This window comes from Leptodactylus fuscus, chromosome 9 (assembly GCF_031893055.1).
Source record: "Leptodactylus fuscus isolate aLepFus1 chromosome 9, aLepFus1.hap2, whole genome shotgun sequence".
Classification (NCBI taxonomy): Eukaryota; Metazoa; Chordata; class Amphibia; order Anura; family Leptodactylidae; genus Leptodactylus; species Leptodactylus fuscus.
Window position 1 is genome coordinate 85312422 of NC_134273.1, and position 23833 is coordinate 85336254.

At 44.2% G+C, this 23833-nt stretch overlaps 1 protein-coding gene across 2 annotated transcripts in view; it reads left to right on the forward strand.

The window, feature by feature from the left end:
• The window catches only part of PLXNA1 (plexin A1), a 222730-nt gene that overhangs the window by 12723 nt on the left and 186174 nt on the right, over positions 1-23833 (forward strand). For both annotated transcript variants that reach the window (XM_075286115.1, XM_075286116.1), the window contains exon 2: positions 11342-12670. In XM_075286115.1, coding sequence (XP_075142216.1) covers positions 11504-12670 — 1167 coding nt within the window. In that variant the 5' untranslated portion in view covers positions 11342-11503. The remainder of the gene's footprint in view (positions 1-11341; positions 12671-23833) is intronic.

Here is a 23833-nt window from a genome sequence, read left to right on the forward strand (position 1 = left end):
CTTCCTTCTTATTTTTTGCGACATTCCATTATTCCATTGATTCCTGAATTTCCTGACAATCTCTTCTTCGCTCGTTCCTACTAGACTAAATCAAAGCCGTAACCTTGGCACGTCCTGAATTTTAGTCGCTTTTCTGAGATGGCGCCTACGGAGAGCGATAACATTTTTCGCTTGGTCCATCAGTGGCGTGGATTCCCGTGCTGGGTACATAAGTTACAGGACTGTAAACGGCGCGGGCTGTAACCTGTACGCCGTCTACAGAGATACTCCGGGGGAAGAGATTTTGTGAAGTGATGGCTGTGCAGCGCTGGTTCCATGAAATATTTAGTACCACTCTGGTGCTCTCGTGACGTTCCCCTCCTGCTTCTGTGGCTGACTCTGCTAATCTGAGGTGTACGCCAGTCTGCGTGCCTGTCGTCAGCATTCATTATTAACGTGTTTTTTCCATCACTCCATATTCAGAGTGATAGTCAGGGTGTGAACATCCAAGTTTGAGCTTTTAACTCCATCCTGGTCTATGTGCGAATATATGACGGTATTATAAATCGCCACTAACCGCCAAAACCTTACACCGTAATGGCCCCCTGCTGACTGTAATTCCATGTGGTTTTCAAGATCTCTGCTTGCTGGCCTTCACCGGTCACTCAGTGACGTCCTGTGATGCTATAGGTTAGCGAGCCATGCGTAGACGTGACCAGGGCGGATTCCTGTTCCCTTGGGGTAAACGGTGAAGGTTCCCATTCAATGACACCAAGCAGAGATCTTATACACCCTTAGGAAATGATTCAGAAACTATACAGGACAATTGTACGACTTTTTATTATATGAAGACTGTTTTATGCCCCGAAACCAGAATCCCCTTTAAAGGCAAGGGAAGGTTTGGTTTAGCTGTCACCTTTAACCCTGCAGCTGCAGCAGAAGGCATCCTGCCATGTACGGGGTTAAATACTCATTTACTTTGTAGACCACCGGCTGTACAGAACTTGTAGAGACATTTCCCCTATTGTCAGACCCGGGAGATGATGAGTATCAATTACTTGGCCATCTACAACTGTCTGACTACAGAGATCAGTGTATCACATTTGCACCTTAGGCCGAATATCTCCGTGATACACGATACGCTGTATGATCAGGCAGCTGCAGATTGTCAGTGCTGGGAATCCGGTAGCAATATTTATGGCAGTGGATATATAGGTGTGCGCCCAGCCCCCACTCTGCCGTATTCAGTCATATAGCGAGATTGTTTAATTTTCTACAATGGAGCAACTACAGTTTACATATAGATTTATACAGCATACATATTATAGGATCCACTGTGTACTGATCCTGCGTTATATCCTGTATTATACTCCAGAGCTGCGCTCACTATTCTGCTGGTGCAGTCACTGTGTACATACATTACATTACTTATCTTGTATTATACTTCAGAGCTGCGCTCACTATTCTGCTGGTGCAGTCACTGTGTACATACATTACATTACTTATCCTGTATTATACTCCAGAGCTGCGCTCACTATTCTGCTGGTGCAGTCACTGTGTACATACATTACATTACTTATCCTGTATTATACCCCAGAGCTGCGCTCACTGTTCTGCTGGTGCAGTCACTGTGTACATACATTACATTACTTATCCTGTATTATACTCCAGAGCTGCGCTCACTATTCTGCTGGTACAGTCACTGTGTACACACATTACATTACTTATCCTGTATTATACTCCAGAGCTGCGCTCACTATTCTGCTGGTGCAGTCACTGTGTACATACATTACATTACTTATCCTGTATTATACCCCAGAGCTGCACTCACTATTCTGCTGGTGCAGTCACTGTGTACATACATTACATTACTTATCCTGTATTATACTCCAGAGCTGCGCTCACTATTCTGCTGGTGCAGTCACTGTGTACATACAATACATTACTTATCCTTTATTATACTCCAGAGCTGCGCTCACTATTCTGCTGGTACTTATTAGAAACCATCAGTAAGTATTCTTGGACACACCAGCATACGTAGTTTCTATTATGCAGGACCAGTTTTTTTCCCACACATCAGATTACTTGTGTAACAGTGACACTTCTCAGAATACAAGTCTGCAGGATTATATATTCTGCTCTGGAGTATAATAGAGGCCTAAAATCATTGGATAAATTCTACTTGTTTATTATAAAATCTTTCCTTATTTTAGGGCGTATTTTCTATCCATATATAATGATCCTGTATAAGGTTGTGTTGGAGATTGCCGGCCATGGAGGCATTTGAAGCTTCGCAAAAAGAAGATGAAAACAAATCTTCAAAGCGGCGTTTGCTTGGGGGGATCCATTTTTACTGGGTAATGGCTCCTTGTGTTAGCGGAAGGTCTTGTGAGGGGGATGTAATCGCTCCTCTTTATACTGATGTTCTGTCATTCGCCGCGCTCATCGTAGACGGCCGCCTTCTGTTTTTGCAATCCCTTCCACGTGAAAAGCCAAATTAAATGGCTGGAAACACAAATGCGGAGAAATGACTTTTGCGCTTCTCAGACCTGTGAAAATGTCCTCGCTCTGTCTCTCCACCAGCCATTAACTCTCCACTGACAGCCGGGATGTCGCGAATCAAAACGCGTCTAACCCCAAAATGACTGCTAGATGGATCCATAGCGCTTCTCCAGTGACTGACATGACTTATTTAGAGTCCCTGTGTCTGTTTTTCATCGACTTGGGCTGAATTTTAACATTTTGGACTGAATGGCGGCATTTAGCGCTTAGAGCCAGACACAGCTTATTTTATCGGCCTCACCCCGCTGATTCTAGTGCAGTTGGAATTTTTTCTCTAGCCCCTACCGTTCCCGAGCAATCAGTGCAGTTAGTTCCAGCATGCTAATTGGGCTCCCTACTCCCAGGTGGGCGGTCTCAGACTACCTTCTCTGGCCCAGGACCACCCACCTGCAGTAGGGTGCCTAATTAGCATAATGAAAGTTACTGCACTGATTGCTCGGGAATGGTGGGGGCTAGAGAAAAAATTCCAACTGTTGCACAATCAGTGGATTGACACCTTTTGAAGGATCTAAAGAGGTGGAGTTGATGAAAGATCCTTTTAGAAACGAGATACTTTTTGGGGCAAATCAATAATTCACAAATACTTGCAGCCAGGACTCATTAAAGGGTAGGGGAAGATTTACTTAACAAATGCACTAAAAATCTCTGCCCTCTCTGATTACAACCAGTGAAACAACAATTGAGGGTTTTTGTTTTTTTTTGTCATGACCAAAGTTTTCAGTTCTGCAAAGTTATTAATGAAGAATCGGTAATTAACATTGCGCCCCCTTCTGGAAGTATTAATTAAGTATCCAATCCTAGCACATGTTCTTTTCTGCTAATGAGCAGGGACAGCACTTGATCAATAGTCCCTTGATATTCCTGAATAGATGGATTTTGAGGGGTGGGGTGGGGGTTGCTGCAGAAAATTGGCAGAGATGTAATAATATAGCAACTTGCTGTAATTGTGAGAGATCCATTGGCGGCTTGCTGGGCCAGCTGTGCTTCTTGGGAGATGATCTAACAGCTGGAGTTTTGCATTTTTATCATCTTGCAAGTGCGTATGAGCGGCTGATATTATGAGAAGGCGAGTGGCTATGGGAGACCCTGGCTAATGGCTGGAGCCCCCTCCCCATTGCTTTTTGACTTCTGCCCCTTACCCATGGAGAAAGGATGGTCCTTGGAGCTCCAGATGTCTCTTCTCCATGCAGCCCCAGATGGATGTCCTCCCAAGTTTTGACGGGGTGCAGGAACCACAGGAGAATTCCACAAAATCAAGATCTGACCGAGACGTCTTGACCGCCGGCCCTGAGTCATAAGTTTAATGTACTTCAAGTTATGCAACATGGAAGTCAATTAGTACGTTGCACAAGTCTTGTGGTTGACCCCTGCAGACTGTCATCTACAGACTGTGATGTTCTGCAGAGCCTGCTGTTTCACTGGTGACAGATCCTACCAAAAACTGTAGAATCCGCCAACAGGAATATGCAAATGAGTTTAGTGATTGTATTATGTTTTGCAACTTTTTAGATAACTTATTACAATGTATCAATCTTAGCAATGAGCTTCTACATTGTATCTGTCTCTGTAGGTCTCATTCATTGTCCACGACGTAAGGACAAAATAACGCACATCGCTGGGTAACAGTGCGCAAACTCCGTGTGAAGCGGCCCTTAGGGTTAGTGACTGTCCGCAGCAGTCTCCTTGCCCCTCTGTACTTTAAGGACTGGGGTGACAGTGGAGTGACCCGTCACAGCGAGTTTTAATTCATTGTGGAATGTCCCTTTAAGCTGAGATGCAGTACCACACACAACCTGTAGACAAGTGTGCCGCTGTTTCTGGGAAAGGAACATGTTTTTATCTTCCCCTTTAAGGCGATTATCTATGTGAGGTTGCTAGGTAGATGGATTTGCTCTGCGGTCTTGTACAATATGGCGGATGTCGGTGAGCGTTCCCTGCGGCACTGATTTTATTTTTTACATTTCTGCTGACCTGATATTGTGCGCTATCCTGAGCCGTGTACTTTTTGTTGCCCAGGGCTGCGTACAGTGAATGTAATTATTAACATACCAGCTCCGACCTCATTATATAGCAATTGTTTTCTGTGAATGTGCAGCCTGCAGGGTGTGGCGAGTCGGCGGCCGCCCCTGTACGTCACCGCTACCTGCGACTTCTCACACATCTCACTATCCTGGGGCTAGAAGAGCTTTCGAGGTGTGACTGGAATAGTCGTGTGCTAGATATTTCTAGAGCTGTGACGCAGGCGCCTGCTGCTAGATTTACACTGCTGCATTGTAGCCGCTGTGGTCGCCGCCATTGCATCGGTCAGATGAGTTGCACCGTTCTGTAATAACAAAAACACATCAGCTCTCCAGATACCTGTCAGATCTAGAGCCTTGTTTCTCAAATCGCTGCACCTTGCCGTTCCTCCTGGAAATGGAAAACGTTGAGTTTAACCATTTTCACAGTCATTGACCAAACTGATATGTTGTGCAGTTCCTCTGTTATTCCTCTTGGAAGTGTGTGACTGTTTTGACAGCTTTGCCTCAAAATCTGCACCAATTGTGCCTGAAATCTGTCTCTGCTCATTTCAGCTGATTTTTTGCTGTTGATGGATCTTCTGGCGGATTCTTCAATTGAACTGAAGAAAATTCTGCCTGGTTGTTGTAGGAATCGATGCAAAATTTGGTAAAGCAGAAAAATTCTACGTTACCAAATTTACAAATACTACGTTTCCAGGAAGAATAGCAGAGGGACGGCCTAATACACAGCTGTGTGAAAAGATGCAAAGTTATTTTATGGGCAATGAAGGTATTTACTAAAACTGACGTGTTAGGAGAGATGATGCCGCCATAAGAGATACAAGATATTGCAGGACGCTTTTTTTTTCTTTCCCTTGCCCTGCTTGGACCTCTGTCTCCAATTGAAACCAATGGGGCGCAGAATCGGGACAGAAATTGTTGCTGATAGTAGGATTCAGCCGTGTGAACAGGCTCTTACAGTTCACTACAGCTGAAGTTCCTACTGCTGAATCCCATGGGAATGCAATTGATTGTTCTCTGTTATCAGCCATGTTGTGCTGGAGAGAGGCTAGGTATTAGTATCCTTTAACAGGATGAGAGGCAGGAAGCCCATAACCATCCCTGCCCCCATGATCTACCCCTCCACATGCCCAGTGACTGATATCGGCCGCTCCTCAGATGACACTCCGGCCGCTTTATGTTTTGCTGCTATTTTTTGTCTTTGCCCAGTCGCACCGTCCTTTGTCATCCTCCAGTTCACCAGTACAGCCTGCTACGGCCGAGCCTTCGTAGTTGTGATCCCGGATGGGCAGGAAGCTGTCCCTGTTCCGGAGCCCATCTCCAGGAATTCATGATCTATTTACGGCTTGTTTCCCTTGGCCACAAACTTGGGAGCGGAGTCCAGGGGACATAATGAAACGCCTCACCAGCTCCGTGTTTTTCTAGGAACCCTTTCTGTTCTGCATTGATTTGCATTGATCTGTTATTACAGGGCGGCCATACAAGGGCCAGATTGGCCTCCATCCCACAAGTGCGTTTGAACTTTTTGTGCTGTATGGATATGCTAAAGACGAAATTTTTTGTGTCATTGAGGTTAACGTAATAGTCATACGGTTTACCAACACTGAGCAAAATTTATGGGAGTTCCAAAAATGTCTGTCTGGTGGGTCTGACCTCCTGAGAACGGGGTCCTCTGAGCAACCTTATAGACCATTGCCCTTGTTCGTCAGGTCAGACTGCCACTTAGACCATGTAAGCTATGATCTCCAATTTTTTATTTTTTATGGGGCACTTGAAACTTTTTGTAATTCCCTAAAATTGTCGGGACATGTTGGTTTGATATTGGTCCGTACTAGGCTGGGGTCTCGGCCTTCACCTTATTGATTCCAAGTTAATGTTCAAAAGGGAAAGTACATTAATAAATTTGGGCCAATCTGGGGGGTAAATTTACGGTTTTGCGTTTTTTTTTTTTTTTTGCACTTTATTTCTGTTGCTTTCGCCGTCCAGACTGTACATGAGCAGCAGATGGCGGTGATTCTAATCGTGACCTTGTCTGACCCAGAATAAGCCCTAATACAGGAAATGAATGTAATGTAGTGCGGGCTCCGGGACGCCGCCGCTCATATAATCCATTGTAACAAGAGGCTTCCTTGTTATTTATATAATAATTTTATAGGGCTGATTGTTTTCTAATCACAGATCCTGTTCCCGATCCTGCAAACAAAATTACATTTAATAATTAAACCCGAACACAAACGACTGCAATTTTTTTTTTTAAAAAAGGAATAATATAATATTTGTCCCAGGGCCGAGCGCCAGAGAATTTCTGGGTGTTTAATTGGCTGACAGGATTTTCAGGAAATCAGTTTAATGGATGTTTGTTATGAAATGTGATTAAACATCACATCTGTTATACTGGGATCGTGGTGATATAACTGTAAGAACTGGGGATAAGAGATCCAGACATGATGGAATGACATCTAAGATCATTGGAGAGCTATATAACTACTATATAATACTGTCCATATGTACAAGAATATAAATGCTGTAATACTGCCCCCTATATACAAGAATATAACTACTATAACACTACCTCCTATGTACAAGAATATAACTACTATAATACTACTCCTATGTACAAGAATATAACTACTATGATACTACTCCTATGTACAAGAATATAACTACTATAATACTACTCCTATATACAAGAATATAACTACTATAATACTACTCCTATGTACAAGAATGTAACTACTATAATACTGCCCCCTATGTACAAGAATATAACTACTATAATACTACCTCCTATGTACAAGAATATAACTACTATAATACTACCTCCTATGTACAAGAATATAACTACTATGATACTACTCCTATGTACAAGAATATAACTACTATAATACTACTCCTATGTACAAGAATATAACTACTATAATACTACTCCTATGTACAAGAATGTAACTACTATAATACTGCCCCCTATGTACAAGAATATAACTACTATAATACTACCTCCTATGTACAAGAATATAACTACTATAATACTACCTCCTATGTACAAGAATATAACTACTATGATACTACTCCTATGTACAAGAATATAACTACTATAATACTACTCCTATGTACAGGAATATAACTACTATAATACTACCTCCTATGTACAAGAATATAACTACTATAATACTACCTCCTATGTACAAGAATATAACTACTATAATACTACCTCCTATGTACAAGAATATAACTACTATAATACTACTCCTATGTACAAGAATATAACTACTATAATACTGCTCCTATGTACAAGAATATAACTACTATAATACTGCTCCTATGTACAGGAATATAACTACTATAATACTACTCCTATGTACAAGAATATAACTACTTTAATACTGCTCCTATGTACAAGAATATAACTACTATAATACTACTCCTATGTACAAGAATATAACTACTATAATACTACTCCTATGTACAAGAATATAACTACTATAATACTGCTCCTATGTACAAGAATATAACTACTATAATACTGCTCCCATGTACAAGAATATAACTACTATAATACTACTCCTATGTACAAGAATATAACTACTATAATACTGCTCCTATGTACAAGAATATAACTACTATAATACTGCTCCTATGTACAAGAATATAACTACTATAATACTCCTATGTACAAGAATATAACTACTATAATACTACTCCTATGTACAAGAATATAACTACTATAATACTACTCCTATGTACAAGAATATAACTACTATAATACTGCTCCTATATACAAGAATATAACTACTATAATACTGCCTCCTATGTACAAGAATATAACTACTATAATACTAATATTGTAACATTTTCAATCATAAAATCTCTCCACCAGATGATGACCCTCCATGCTGTCTCTGCTGTCCATACTCCATGTCCCATAATGCATTGCACAATAGATTAGCCGGCAGCGGGCTCTGACTTTCTGCAGATCTGCGTATAATTGCCTGTGTTAAGTCCCCAGTACACAGCCTGTCTATACTTGCCTGCAGGCTGCTGTCTCTCAATGGCACATCTTGCTTTCTGACAAGTGACACATTTTTATTTCTTTTGCAAACGCCCTCTCCCTCCACGCGGATTGAACCCGGGCGGTGATGGAGCTCTGCACAGCTGTCTTCTGTACGCTGAATATCATTAACAATGGCTATGGCTGGTAATGGGGGAGATTGTACACTGCTAATTATTATGGCGAAATGAGAACTTTTTGTATCCTGGGCTAGTTTGTCGATACCTTCCCCTTATACAGTGTTGTATCTGATCCCCCACATTCGCCCACGTGTAACCTAACTGGGGCTACGCAGAGGACCACTTTAAATCTACAGGTTATATCACTGCAATGGTTAAAGGCGCCTGCCAGATGGGTCTACAATACCGCCATAGGACGTAGTACTGTATTATATGTATAATAGGGATACTCGAACTTCTCCTTTAAGACGCTGATCCCATGCCGCTTGTCTTCCGTCTTACTGTATTTCTTGCTTGCCTGGTGCCTTTTATTTGCCCGGCTGTACAAGTCGCCACTCGGCGTACGTCTCCGGTCCTCAATCATTTCCATCCGTGGGCCGTGCGAGGCCTGAGCGACACTGATAGGCAAATGATTTGGTATTAAAATCCTTCACTTTCCTGCAGAATTACCGGCGGCTCCCTGTGATTTAATATTTCACATGTAATTCAGACGATCCTGAACTCCTCATAAATTCCGGCTCCAGTTCACATCGTTTATTTTGCGATTGAAGAAATGAGGTTTTAATTTTTTTGACATTAAGCTGGAGTGACGACTCATCGGGGGCGACGCTCGGCGGTTACGAGATCCTGGTGCTGTGGAGCAATGCATTTCTATGGAGGATATGTACTATAACTGGTGCAAAGTGAAATTGGAGCACTTGCCCCGACAACCAATTAGAGGGCAGCTTTCATTTCCTAGAGGCCTGTGGAAAAATGTAAGCGGTGATCTGATTGGGTGACGGCTCATCGTACTGTGTTCAGGCCTAGGCCTAGCGGGTATCTATGGCTGACATCCTAGTGTGGGGCGAGGAGTTTGTGGAAATCTTTTCTATAAAACTACAAGCACCAGCATGGCTGTCAGTTTCTATAGTTCTTGTCCTTCCAGAATAATCGGTCACTTTATCTGTCAAATATGTTGTAGCTTAGAGGGATAATGGTCGTCCAAGATGACTTCTAAGACCTGCGAATATTACAGGGTCAGAGATTGTTCCTGCCTGATATATATAATATATATGTACCACACGCATACGTATATAGGTGTGTGTATAATATATATACTGTGCGTGTATATATAAAAATTTCCAGCTGAGAGTCGTCCTGACTTTTTGAAAGTTGGGGCCTCTTAAAGGGACAGCGTCCTCTATAAACAATTGCGCCTTGTCCTTAGAAGTTCTATAAATCCCCCTTGCTGTGGTGTATACAGGAGATAAGCGGACAGCTTTGGCGTTCTGTGTCCATTATAAACAGCGGTGGGCGGGCTCGCTGGCATAAAATGAACCGACAATCCTGCAGGACATGAGAATAACAAAAACTTCTTGTTATATGTGTGTGTGGACAGTAATGCCGCCATACTGCTCGCTCCGGGGTAGTGTGATTTGATTTAAGGCTGGGGTCTGTGCGCGTTGTTCTCGCTAGGTGTTAAAGCGACATGTTAATTCTGTCAGCAGGCCCGATTACATATATACCTGCCTGCAGGGAGGCGAATGTTTTAACTCTGTCATTTCCAGAGGGAACCCCGGTGACGCGTATAAATAATGGTTATTTTCATGCTCATGATTTTTACCCTATGGGGTTTAAATTACGAGAGATCTTATAAAAATAGCCGACATGATGGTTTGGTCATTTGAGGTGTATATGTATATAGATTTTTCCCCCCTGTAGCGCTCTCCATATCTGTAGCTGGCGATTTGAACAATTGCAGGAACCCGCGGTGGCGGAGGCCTGTAGGATGGATGTCTGTGAGGACAGTGTACTTTCCGGGCAGGAAGTTCTTGTTCACAGTACAGTCGGTGCTCTTCTTGCAGCTCTGGCTGACTGCGCTAGTTTGTTTTTGTAGTCAGGGGGGAATGGAGGGCAGACATTGATAAATTTCGCTCTGTGTTCTTTGTGCTTTGTATATACTGGAGGGTGACTATTTCCTAGCCGTGCTGGAGCTGAAAAATTGCAGGTTATGAACCGGTCATGTGACCCATTACCGGTGGATTATTATTAAATGTATCGGGGCATTTGAGGTTCCTTCATTTGGGGGGATTTTTATTATAGATTATGTATTTTTACATTAGGAAGGAGCACATGTGCCCTAGTTTGTTCTCATTAATACACCTTACCAATCAAGTAGTGGGGGAAGTGACATGACAACTGCACTGAGCACATTTCCAGATTAGAATGGTGGTTGTCAATTTTCAGAGTCAATTTGTTATTGACACTACAAATCTGAGTAGAATAACCACAAGGCCTAGTCTGGAGCCTGTACGGAGGCATCGAGTCCCTATGGGGTTGTTAGTCCCTTTGTTTCCTGCCATATGGTGCCCATGTATGACGCCATATTACAGAACAATTTTTCCCTAAAGGCATTGCTTATGGGAAGAATACGTCTGAAATAAGGCATCAGATTTGGAGCTAGCCATATGAACCCTGTCACCCTATATTTTCGTGGATGGTAACCTTTGTCGTGTTTATGACGATTTTTTTTTTCTAATTATTCTAACCAATTTTTTTCCTTTTTTTTGCAGGTATATCCCGGCTGAATTTTAGGACCATGCCCTAAATGAAGCTTTCCGCGGAAATACAATTTGAAACATAACCCCCAACTTTTAACAAACCCCCCAACCTTTAATTTATTTTTTTCTTTGCAATATTTTTTGGTTGTAATATTATTATAATTATTCTTGAAAATGTTGGTTCAAGTTATGAAACCTCTTTCGTTCCATTTATGGACCTTTTTAGTTTTGGGGGGCTCCTGGATTCTTCCTGGGGATGGATCCCCCAAGCTGTTTAGAACTTTTTCGGGAAGTGAATGGAGCTTGACTCACTTGGTGGTGCACAATAAAACTGGGGAAGTTTACTTGGGAGCAGTCAACAGGATTTTTAAACTTTCGAGCAACTTGACACTGTTGCGCACCCATGTCACAGGACCCGTGGATGACAATGAAAAGTGTTACCCCCCACCCAGCGTCCAGTCTTGCCCTCATGGCCTTGTCACGACTAATAATGTTAACAAGCTGCTGCTAGTGGACTACTCAATGGACCGGCTCATAGCCTGCGGTAGTGCCTCACAGGGCATCTGCCAGTTCTTGCGTCTAGGTGACCTCTTCAAATTAGGAGAACCCCACCATCGTAAAGAGCACTACCTCTCCAGTGTCAATGAATCTGGCACAATGTCCGGAGTAATTATCGAGGTTCCCAATGGCCAGAACAAACTTTTTGTTGGAACACCTATTGACGGCAAGTCGGAATACTTTCCTACTCTCTCCAGTCGGAAACTTTTGTCCAGTGAAGAGAATGCAGAAATGTTTGGCTTTGTCTACCAGGACGAATTTGTGTCTTCACAGCTCAAAATTCCCTCTGACACTTTGTCTAAATTTCCCACTTTTGATATATACTATGTATACAGCTTCAGCAGTGAGCAGTTCGTCTACTATTTGACCCTACAGCTGGACACACAGTTGACTTCCCCCGACTCAACCGGAGAACAGTTCTTTACATCCAAGATTGTCCGTCTTTGTGTCGACGACCCCAAGTTCTATTCCTATGTGGAGTTCCCTATAGGTTGCATGAAGGATGGTGTGGAATATCGCCTTATACAGGATGCCTACCTGAGCAAGCCTGGGAAACGGTTGGCCAAAGAATTGGGCATCTCAGAAAGGGAAGACATTCTTTTCACCGTCTTCTCGCAGGGGCAGAAAAATAGAGTCAAACCCCCGAAAGAGTCCGTTCTGTGTCTCTTCACCTTGAAGAAAATCAAGGACAAGATTAAGGAACGCATTCAATCCTGTTACAGGGGTGAAGGGAAGTTGTCCCTGCCTTGGCTCTTAAACAAGGAGTTGGGTTGTATCAACTCGGTAAGTTTATTGCACTTAAACTTTTCTTAACCCCTCTCTGGGACTGGGACCGGCTGGGCTGACTACCTAATGTGTTTGGGGGGCTTCCTGGTTCTCTTTGACAACAGATTCTGGGGGGAGATAAAAAGCCGATCCCTTCCTACTCAAGTAGATAAATCACCAGCAACTCTCTATCGCAACTTATTCCTCTTGAGTACTCATGGACACCCAAACTGACTACTTGTGTATGGGGAGTCAGAAATGGCCGTGGGCCACTATTGAAGGTATATGGCTGCCTTAAGCTCTCTAAAGATGCCCATACACAGTAGATGATAGCTGGCCAAGTCCATAAAACGTCTGACCTTTGGTGGTAAACTGATAAATATCTAAAGTATAGCCTCCTTTAATCCTCTTGAGACTATGGACCTGTCCAGTTGTATATTTGATTTTCAACCTGATTTCAGGCTCTCTATACAATTTTTGCATCTTAAAGTACTTGTTTAGGGTTTCAAAAACATGGCTACTTTCCTTCTGTAATGCTGCCACTCATGTCTACTGGTTGGGTGTGGTAGTGAGGTGGAGAACATCAACCCAACTTTATGATATTGCTCTTCGATAGTAAATCTAGAATGTATCTGTCATGCTATATGTAGACTATATATTTAAGATGCACTATTTCATGAGCCCATGTTAAAGCCCCATCTTCAGAACCCCTAGAAGGTCCAGCGTTATAATGTATGGTTCGGCAAAGGAACACTCTTGTAAAACAAGTGTTAAGAGCAAGACCATGAACGATGCCGGCCGGGCAAAATTTATGCCCGGTCATACTTGTTAGCGATCGGCACTAAAGCGGGCTCTCAGATTGCTCTTGGGTTGTCGACACATTGTAAAGAGACGAAGTAACGGCACATATCTCTGCTGATAACAATGATCTTCTCCTCTGATAGGTTTGCAACCAAAGCTTGTACATAAAAGCTTACTGAGGAATGGAGAGCCATGCCGGTAAATTGCTTCTCTTTTCCAATAATTTTCAAGGAGTTTTTTTTTTCCTCGCAGAATCCGATTCGCGAGCGGCTAGACTTCAACCTTATTTGTTTTTCATGTATTTTTTGTGATTTGCGGCCCAGGTTAATTCACGCCTGGGAGTTATCGGGAATGATAATCTTTTTACAGATCTAAGTAATAACAGACTTCTGAGCGCTTGCATTTATAGCCGGGGATTAGAGCGAGGGCAAATCACTCCATCAATGAGAGCAGTATTTATCTGGTTACCCACTGCGTCACTTGCAATCTTGACACTGTATATATCTCAAGGGGACAGGTGGAGCCCGGTGGTGTCTTCACCTCTCTCATCTCTACAACCATGTATTATTTATGGTATACGTTTTTAGATGTTTTGCCGGGTAAGTAGATTTTTATCATGCTCGAGAAGCCTAATCTGGATAATTAAGAGCACGACCACCAGGGAACGGTGTTACAAGTTCTGCTCATTAGAATCCAGCAAAACAAGCAATGTCCTTGTAATGGAAGCTGAAGGATATTTGGGATATTAGTTTAATTTGCTTACCTTCATATGGAGAAGATGACCATCCGTGAGGGACCAGCAATCTCACCGAGACCATGCTTGGTGACTGTCCTGTCTTAGTTTACTTGCAGGTGGCAAAACTGGTCATAAATGTTTGACTTAATGTAAAGCTGTCAAAATGTAGAAGAATCAAATATGATCATCTGGGAGAACCCAGTGATCTCATTAAAACCAGGCTGGGTGTTTCTATGATGTCTTAGGTTGTTTGCAAATGGCAGAAGTGGTCATAGGCCACAGTAGGTATTGATTTCATGTAGACCTCTCAAAATGTAGAAAAGTTGAAGAGGTCCATCTGTGAAGGACCAATGACCTCATCGAGGCTATGCTGGGCGACTCTATGATGTCATAGGCTGCTTGCGAATTGTAAAACTGGACGTCATTCACGTATAGGAAGATAGATGGTTGGATGACTTCATATGGATCTTTCGAAATTTAGAAAATGTAAATTTCCATCCATGAGGAACTAGTGACCTCCTCAAGACCTTACTGGTGACTCTGTGGTGTAAGGTTTGGATTGTGTACGCGTTAGGTTTAGGATTTGCCAAGCCTTTTAGGACTTCGGTCACTGATTTACCTTTTGGAGGACCTGGTCAATGTTGGTGGATCCCAACAGGCTAGTGTTAGTGGGAACATGTAGCAAGTACTTTGGCTTGGTCTCCAAAATGATGTAGAGTGTAGTATTGAGGTAGTTAGCCCACCCTATTTATTACTATTTCCATAGCCTTTTATTTTTGCCTTCTGATGACCCCACCACCACGAGGCCCACCCTTGCAATCCCCCTAAGGACCCAACGCTCAACTAATCCAGTCAGCGAATTGATTCTTCTGGAGTAACTAATCCTTATAAAAATGTATGTCTATAGATTTTCCTCTGCTCTTGCTCAGAACTATAATCGATATAAAAGAGAAGACTATTAGAATTGTTATTATTATTATTTGATGGCGTCGACGTTTTCAGATTCTTAGACTTTCTCTGTTTAACCCATGCAATCCAAAAGTTTGTTTTTTGGGGTGGGGGTGGGGGGTTGTTAATGGATCTGAATGAATGGGTGTCTTTAAACCCTGTGGTCGTGATCTCCGATTTCTGCCGGTGTGCTCAGACTTGCAGCTTTGGATCAGGTTGAGCGCCTCAGGTTTGAGAACTTTGACCTTGTAACCTAAACCTTGGGAGGGTAACATTCCCATAGTCTATGCCAAGGGTTACAAACTCCTGTATAAAGTTTCTGACCCTGAAGCCACAAAAACCTAAATAGGTTTTCTTACAATGTACATCTCTCATCTATCTGCAAGATCAGTGGCCAGATGTTAGTTATGGGGCTCTGTTGTTCACTCCACCAGTGGTCTTGAGCCCTTATTGCTTGACCTCTGCTCTGTTCATACTCCTATACCAAGTACGCTCAGTGCCGCGCCATTCTAGGTCTACTCTTGTACCATCTCAATCAGTCTCCTAGTCCTAATGGAAGCCGTTTTAGGTAGCCGCTGGCCAACAAGCTGGAGGATGACCATTGGAATTATGGAGGTGAAAAGGTCTATTCCCTGATCTATAGAGGGGTCACCCATGCCCGAGGCTTGTGGTATACCTGAAGCCTTCTGTTGCCGCAGCCTTCCATCTCTTGGCGAGGCGAGTAACAGCTGTCTGACAAGTTAAAGGGGAGTTTGTTGTGCAGGAGGCCGACGCTCGCAGATCTGATTTTGTTTTCAAACTAATTCAATATTGCCGACGAATGATGGAATTGTTACACGAGCGCTGGCAGAGCCTAGAGGACGAGCGGGAAAAGCCCTTGTACTCCAGGGGCAGGCCTGGCAGGCTGCTGCAGACTGGTATACTGTTAACCCTTTAAGGACTGCAGCCCACTCTTGCAAATTTTATGGCTCCATTGGGCACCCTAAAAGTGTTTCCTTTTATGGCGGTTTTCATGGGTTGAGATGGCTGTGTACTCCATGAAGATGTGTTCCATAAAGGCACTTAATACAAGCTATTTAATTCCTAATGATCCTGAACGTATACGCTCGCAACCATACAGGCAAATAGGACTAGAGGAAGTATGAAGACCAATTTTCAGTTTGCCCGTATGAAAAGACCTTGTCTCTCTTGTCAGTCCCCCTCCCTATTCCTTGCCTCGTGTCTCTTATGATCAGCCATATTGGCTTTACGGTGGTATCTGTATATAGATGTCACACATAAATGTATACATAACCATAAGAGACCTACGTCCTTCTTCCGTATTCTTCTGCCATTATGGTAAAAATGGTTAAATCTTTTTGACAACCAATATGGCCAGTTCTTCCGATCCTGGTTGTCCCCTAGCCTCTTGCAGACTCTGCATCGTCCTCCCTTTAACCTTACATCATAGGGAAATCTTAGGCTCTGTTCACACTGCATTTGGTGTTGCTCTGTACAAAAATTCTTGCAAAACCAATTTTTGTTCATCCGCCGATATTGGGACAAATGGACTCCATTATCGATCCTATCAAGATCCATTCTTGGTGATGAGATGGACTGTTTTTCTGTTCTGTTGGTCCTACAACCAACCAGAAAAACATAGACGTGGACCTAGATGTGTCCTGTCAGAACCATAACGGCAGCCATATTGTTTGCTTCTCTCTCTTTATTTTTGATTTTATAGGATCCATTGTTATCCGTCATTAGACGGACTGTTTTTCGTACTACTGGTCCTCCAACGAAACACAAGACGCAGCTCTGCCTGACACCCCCCTATCAGAACCCTAATGGCGGCTGTATTGCTTGTCGCCATCTTGTATTTTTGATTTTATGGGGAGCTGCAGATGTTACTGATGTTCACATTTCCCCTCTGCCATGTAGTATCTAATGCAGTTATAATGGCGGTAGTATACACAGTAGGGCACTTCCAGCACAGTGATTCTGCTCCTGCAATCTGGCATCCAGAATGTAATAAAGAGACTTGTCCGTGGTAACGAGGAGAGGGCGGTGGAATGTTCCGGCGCCTTTACGTCGCGCCTTTGTTACATTGTCGAATCTGCTAACCGCCGAATGGATACATGTGACAAAAGCTGCGGATTGTGGCTTCTGTAAAGTGTTGTGTACACGGCACTAGCCCGGGCATAGCTAATGCACGGCCATGCACAGAGAGCTAATTAACGGCGGCCGTCTCGCTGCGTACACGCTCTCGCTCCAGCTCCTTAATAAGATCAGCTTGTTTGGTTTTTGCTCCCCATGACTTGTCAGTGGGGAAGGGACATTCAGGGGTCCAGGTTTGGGATTAATCTCCCCCTGCTAGGACATCATTAGCGAGGGCTGTAGGATTTACCGAAAGCCGTGTGGCGCTCTCTCTCTCCTGGCACTAATTATCATTTATTAACTTTATGTTGTCACTCAGCGGGCGCCCCCTTGGGAAATTAGCTAAGGAAGGAATGTGAGGAGGGGAGGAATAATCGGGAAGGCGGAAAGATGGGGGAATGGGAGAGCCGAGTGTGGGCAGAAGACCCTCCTGTACCGCTGCGTTAGCGACATCCCATTTGGTAGGTCACTTGGTAAATAAATGCGTTTTATTATGCACAGTAAGAAGGGAGGCGGGCAAGCTTACCTTATGGGAATAGGGGTGTAGGATATTGCAAAAATACACCCCTAAGGGAAACCATAGTCCTGTATAATCCTACCATAATCCCATAATGACTGGCATTGGGCATAGACTATCGACCACCGTAAAATGCGTCCGTTTTTCGTTGTTAGACTGACCCTGCGGAAGACATCTTATTAGACTGTTACCCCTTAAACTGGAACCCCACTTACACATGAACATCAGTGAGACGAAGCCTTGGGCAATCCGGCTCTAGTAAAACTACAACTCCCAGCATGCACTTGTTCTGGTGTTAATAGAGCTCCCATAGTTGCGAATGAAGCATGCTGGGAGTTGTAGTTTCACAGCAGGTGGAGTACCAAAGCTCTTGCCGTCTCCGGATCTATATCAGTGTCCATATATTTGCTCTAGATCCCTCCAACAACATTGCACTTGACAAATCGGAGGGTAGAATCATTCAGTAGTGCAGCCTCAGGCTTTGGGCCTGTAAATTCCAGCAGTGTTATGTCGGCCTAGAAATAAGGTATAAAAAAAAAAAAAAAAAAAAATGGACACGAGGTCCTCTGCAGCGTTATGATAAGCCTCTCTGGTGAGCTCGGGACAGGTAGTCTTTATGGGCAAGGTCTTGGGAGTTTTATCGTTAAGGGGGCCCACCCTTGGGGTCTTATCAGTACCATGAGCCTGTCACTAGGTCTGAAAAAACTCCAATGATATACCTCATCTGATCGGCGCTGTCACCCTGAGCGTTCTGGTGTTTTGTTTATCCAAATCCATTCAGCTATTCCAAAGATATAAAACCTAATAATGTTGATGAACATTAGGTTCTGCTAGCCAAGTGGGCGGTAACACTGCTTGACATACAGCACACAGAGACCCTGCCCCCCAGAGTAACCACAGTATTACCGCCCACTTGGCTAGTAGATCCTAATATGTATCAACGTTAGCAGGGCTTATATCTTTGGAATAGCTGAATGGATTTAGATAAACAAAACTCCATACTGCTCAGGGTGACGTTGTTGATCAGATGATGTATAGCATTGGGCTACTCAGACCTGGTGACGTAAATTATTACAGTGCCCCCCTCTCCCCCAGTCTGTGCAGGAGATGGGTACCTGTATATCACAATATTAATGTCTGGCATGTTTTGTATGTAAATAACGGAGCTGAATATATTTTGCAGGCTGCATGTTGATTTAGTGGAAAGCGTAATGCAGTCATTGGAGAGGTCTGTGTGCGGGCTTGCAGAGGGAATGTGGGGGGAATTTAAAGAAGATTGCAGTGCTGGAGAAGTGTCCAGACATATCCTTGTATGTGCACTGGGGCCTAAGAGGAGGTGACGCTTCCTGCAACGACGCTCCGTCCTTCATGTCTTATGCTGCAGTGCTATTCTGTCCAGGCCTTTACATTGCATCAGCTCACCCACTACTAATAACCTAGGAGCCTTGTGGCCCCTAAAGTGCCCGAGGGGGCTGAATAGTAACCCGCATCCCTAAGAGAAGGGTCACATGTCCTGTTTGCCTACCTCTGTTGGCAGTGTCTAATTTTACAGTTCACTCCCAATTTAGCTACTTGGACTGACTTGCAGTACCAGATAAAGCCACCCTAAAAAGTGGCGCTGTTTCTTTAAGAAAACAAAAAACAACCCCCCCACCCCACCCCTCATTTTTTTGTATTCCTGGACATCCTGTTTATGGCTAGAGGTACACATATATCATACTCAGTTCATATGGTGCTACAGATTAGGAGCTTAAAGGGGTTGTCCTGGTAGACACCTTTGCCTAATCCTATAGTGAGTGTTAAGGCAACCGTTTGACGCGCGGCAATTATCTTACACAATTTCTATTCTATTTAACGAAATCCATACATGATGCTTGTTAAGCAGTGGGCAGTTCAATTGGCAGCTGTGACTCCCCTGCGTGTAGTTGCGTCACTCCAAAATGGGTGAGAGAATATGCCTGGACAAGCCCTTTAAAGATATCACTGTTTTTATCAATATTCATATGAGCCCTTAGGAGCAACAAGGGTGTTGGCGTTGCTCCAAAGAGCTCATGTGCGTACTGATAAATATATCTTGGCAGCGATTATCATGGAGAAAACACCATCTGATTCAGGTGACCCTAACCTATCTATCTGCAGGGCTGGGGTGATATGCTGGGTCTGGTGACAGTAACCTATCTATCTGCAGGGCTGGGGGGATATGCTGGGTCTGGTGACACTAACCTATCTATCTGCATGACTGGGGTGATATGCTGGTTCTGGTGACAGTAACCTATCTATCTGCAGGACTGGGGTGATATGCTGGGTCTGGTGACAGTAACCTATCTATCTGCATGACTGGGGTGATATGCTGGTTCTGGTGACAGTAACCTATCTATCTGCAGGGCTGGGGTGATATGCTGGTTCTGGTGACAGTAACCTATCTGTCTGCAGGGCTGGGGTGATATGCTGGGTCTGGTGACAGTAACCTATCTATCTGCATGACTGGGGTGATATGCTGGGTCTGGTGACAGTAACCTATCTATCTGCAGGACTGGGGTGATATGCTGGTTCTGGTGACAGTAACCTCTCTATCTGCATGACTGGGGTGATATGCTGGTACTGGTGACACTAACCTATCTATCTGCAGGGCTGGGGTGATATGCTGGTTCTGGTGACAGTAACCTATCTATCTGCAGGGCTGGGGTGATATACTGGTTCTGGTGACAGTAACCTATCTATCTGCAGGGCTGGGGTGATATGCTGGTTCTGGTGACAGTAACCTATCTATCTGCAGGACTGGGTGATATGCTGGTTCTGGTGACAGTAACCTATCTATCTGCAGGGCTGGGGTGATATGCTTGGTCTGGTGACAGTAACCTATCTATCTGCAGGACTGGGGTGATATGCTGGTTCTGGTGACAGTAACCTATCTATCTGCAGGGCTGGGGTGATATACTGGTTCTGGTGACAGTAACCTATCTATCTGCAGGGCTGGGGTGATATACTGGTTCTGGTGACACTAACCTATCTATCTGCAGGACTGGGTGATATGCTGGTTCTGGTGACAGTAACCTATCTATCTGCAGGGCTGGGGTGATATACTGGTTCTGGTGACACTAACCTATCTATCTGCAGGACTGGGTGATATGCTGGTTCTGGTGACAGTAACCTATCTATCTGCAGGGCTGGGGTGATATACTGGTTCTGGTGACACACTAACTTTAAGTATAGAGATAAATCCTATCATTCTCTAATCATACATAGTTGCAGTTTGGGTTGTCCTCTCATACTCCTCTACATAATCTGATGGACGTCTAGACAACCACCCAACGCTCAGCACGTATCTTAGATTATTCCTATTGGCCTCTTGCTTTGACTCCTGTGACTCCCTGCTTGTAGTTCCATTACTACAGAATAAGCCTTGACAATCTCTTGAAGCAAAATTCTAAGACCTTTAAATAACACTCCTGAAAGGGGCGTGGCTGTGACAACCTCACATGATACTGTAAGCTGTTAGCACGATGAATGGTTAATTTCTTACATTTTTGGGCGGCGTTCTGTTTCTGGGGGTCTTACCGCTCTCCTCCGCTCACCCGTTTAGCCCCCCCACGTCCCCCACCTCCATGGCACGGAATCAGTATCAATGTTTAGCGAGAGATTCCCTAACGAGGCGGTTTGATTTTAATGAGCTAATTGTCAGTGTAATTATTTATTGACGGCGAGGAAGCGCTCGCTGCTGTGGAGGTTTTTTGCTGGTGTGCAGCTGTATTTGTCATTTCCCAGAGAGTTTGTTGAGACAAAGCAGGGTAGTAGTAAACAGCAGCAGCAGTCTCTATCCTGTTACATATGCAGGAAGCGGAGAGCGAGCGAGAAATCTGAAGACACAAATTGAGCTGCCGAGTTCAGCTTGGAGCAGATGATGCACATTTATACTGGGTAATGCGAGGTGAGGCACCTGGGCAAATGCCAAGCGGCGGGCCGGATCTCTTCCTATTCCTTCATCATTGCGCTTGGTGCGGAGTCGGCCGAGTGACTGACAACCACAATTCTAAAATCAGAAATGTGTTCAAGACAGTTGTCAGCACCCCACCCCCACTCCTCTGCAGGGGCGACCATGAACCTACAAGATTCCTGGTGGGGAATCCTATCACTTCTTGCAGTCCCAGGGTATAGGGGAATATAAACTCTCAGGAAAAAACCGAGACTGGTGTTATGACATTGTGAGTTGTATTTGGAGGTGAGGAATAATATATACCAGTGTTATTTATCTCTCCTGGGCTCCGGCGCGACTTACCGCTGTTTCCGGTGCTTGTGGCTGAATGCCCAGGGATCGCTGATTGGGGACATACCGTCACATGACTCCAGCGTCACAACGTTAGCCAGAAGTGCCACAGACAGCAGGGAATCACTCCAGAGCCCAGGAGAGGTGAATAACACGGTTTCCTCACATCGGCCGAGTTGTTGTCACTCCCCTGCTGTTTTTTTTCACTTCATCTGCATGGTTGCGCTTCTACCAACCCCACTCGCATGAAAGGAGCCATGTGGCAATCTCCCATATGACAGGTCGCCATTTTGCAAATTTTCAAGGGAAGACTGTAAGTTTCCATGCACACGTCCAATCGCCATCTGTGAACTGATGGTCAGCGCCAATGAAAATGGAACAGGCCCTATTCTGGTCTGTGTCATCAGAATGGATGTGAATACAAGACGAATTCTCTTGGATGTCATCTGACTGTAATCCGCTGCAAACTCTGCCCTATCTTGAATGTATACTCTGTTCATGGCGTCTAAAGGGGCCACGGCACGTAATGGACCCTGCAGCCTCTGTATTCTTGACGTAGGACGGACCTCACTGACTATAAAGTGATGGTATATCCAAGTGATATGTTACTAGTACAGGACATGGCAATATCCCTTTAATGGGCCCTTGCTGCAATACCATACACAGCCTATGGATCGGTGTGGCGCTGTTTTCGTAAGTCAGCACCCATGTTTTTGTAATTCTTGACAGTCCCTCTAATTCACTTATCAATTATGGGAATTGGGTCGATTCCTTTCGTCTATTGGCAGCTTTACGCCTACGACAAATACTATGCTATGCGTCACTAAATGGTTGTCACAGCTCCGCCCCCTCTTGAGCTTCTTAAATGTTGATTTTGAAGGAACTCTAAAAATAAATACCTTGTAATGAGCGTTCCATATTTTTCTTGTGCACCCTCGTACAACGGCCTCCTTTATGTTTGTCGTTGGTGTGTTGAACTTTGATGTTAACCCTTTGGCATTGCCCAATCCCTCCGCTCCCCTGCTGTACAGTCACATTCCCTAAATCCCTTTGAACTGCCAGTCAGGGGGCCGATGGGAGCTGTGGTTGTTGTGGCAACATCTATCATCCCTTGGTGGCAGTGATATAAAGTGATTTCACGGATCACCGCACCTCCCAGCTCCCTACTCCATTCCTGCCATCCCCTTTTAACGCCGACTGGATGAGCTTGTGTCGCTCGGAGGCTCTGCTGGAGCAGGAACGCTGCAGAATATTAACTCATCTCTGAGTGGAACTGCAGGGTTACGGCAGAGTGTAGAGGTGTGCGAGAGCCGTGGCGACATGAGCTTTCATCTAGCCATATGCGGAACATGAAGTCCTGGATCGTGATTTTATGTGCCAGGAGTAGTAGCTGGTCATAGGCACCCGTGAAACCAGCCGTGGAGGGCGGCGCGATCACTTTAAGCTTATAGGGTCCAAAATGCCCCCTGACCCAATAATAGGGCCATGTAACAGGAGCAGAAACATTCCTCGATGGCCATAAACCAATGAAGCAATGTATTGATAATCCTCGTTTGAGGGAGGTGCATATTCGGTAGCAAGTGCACCAGGGGCGGGGCTTGATTTACCAACAGACAATCCGTGATGTAGTCAGAGGCTTGATATGTTAATCATGGCTATTGGGCCTGATTAGGGACAAAGCATTGGCTACTGTTTGTAGGTAAATCTGGCATGCTGGGCCCTCCCCTGATCGTTTGCAGGCCCAATGTAAAATCCGTTCACTGCCTCCTTTTATCCCTC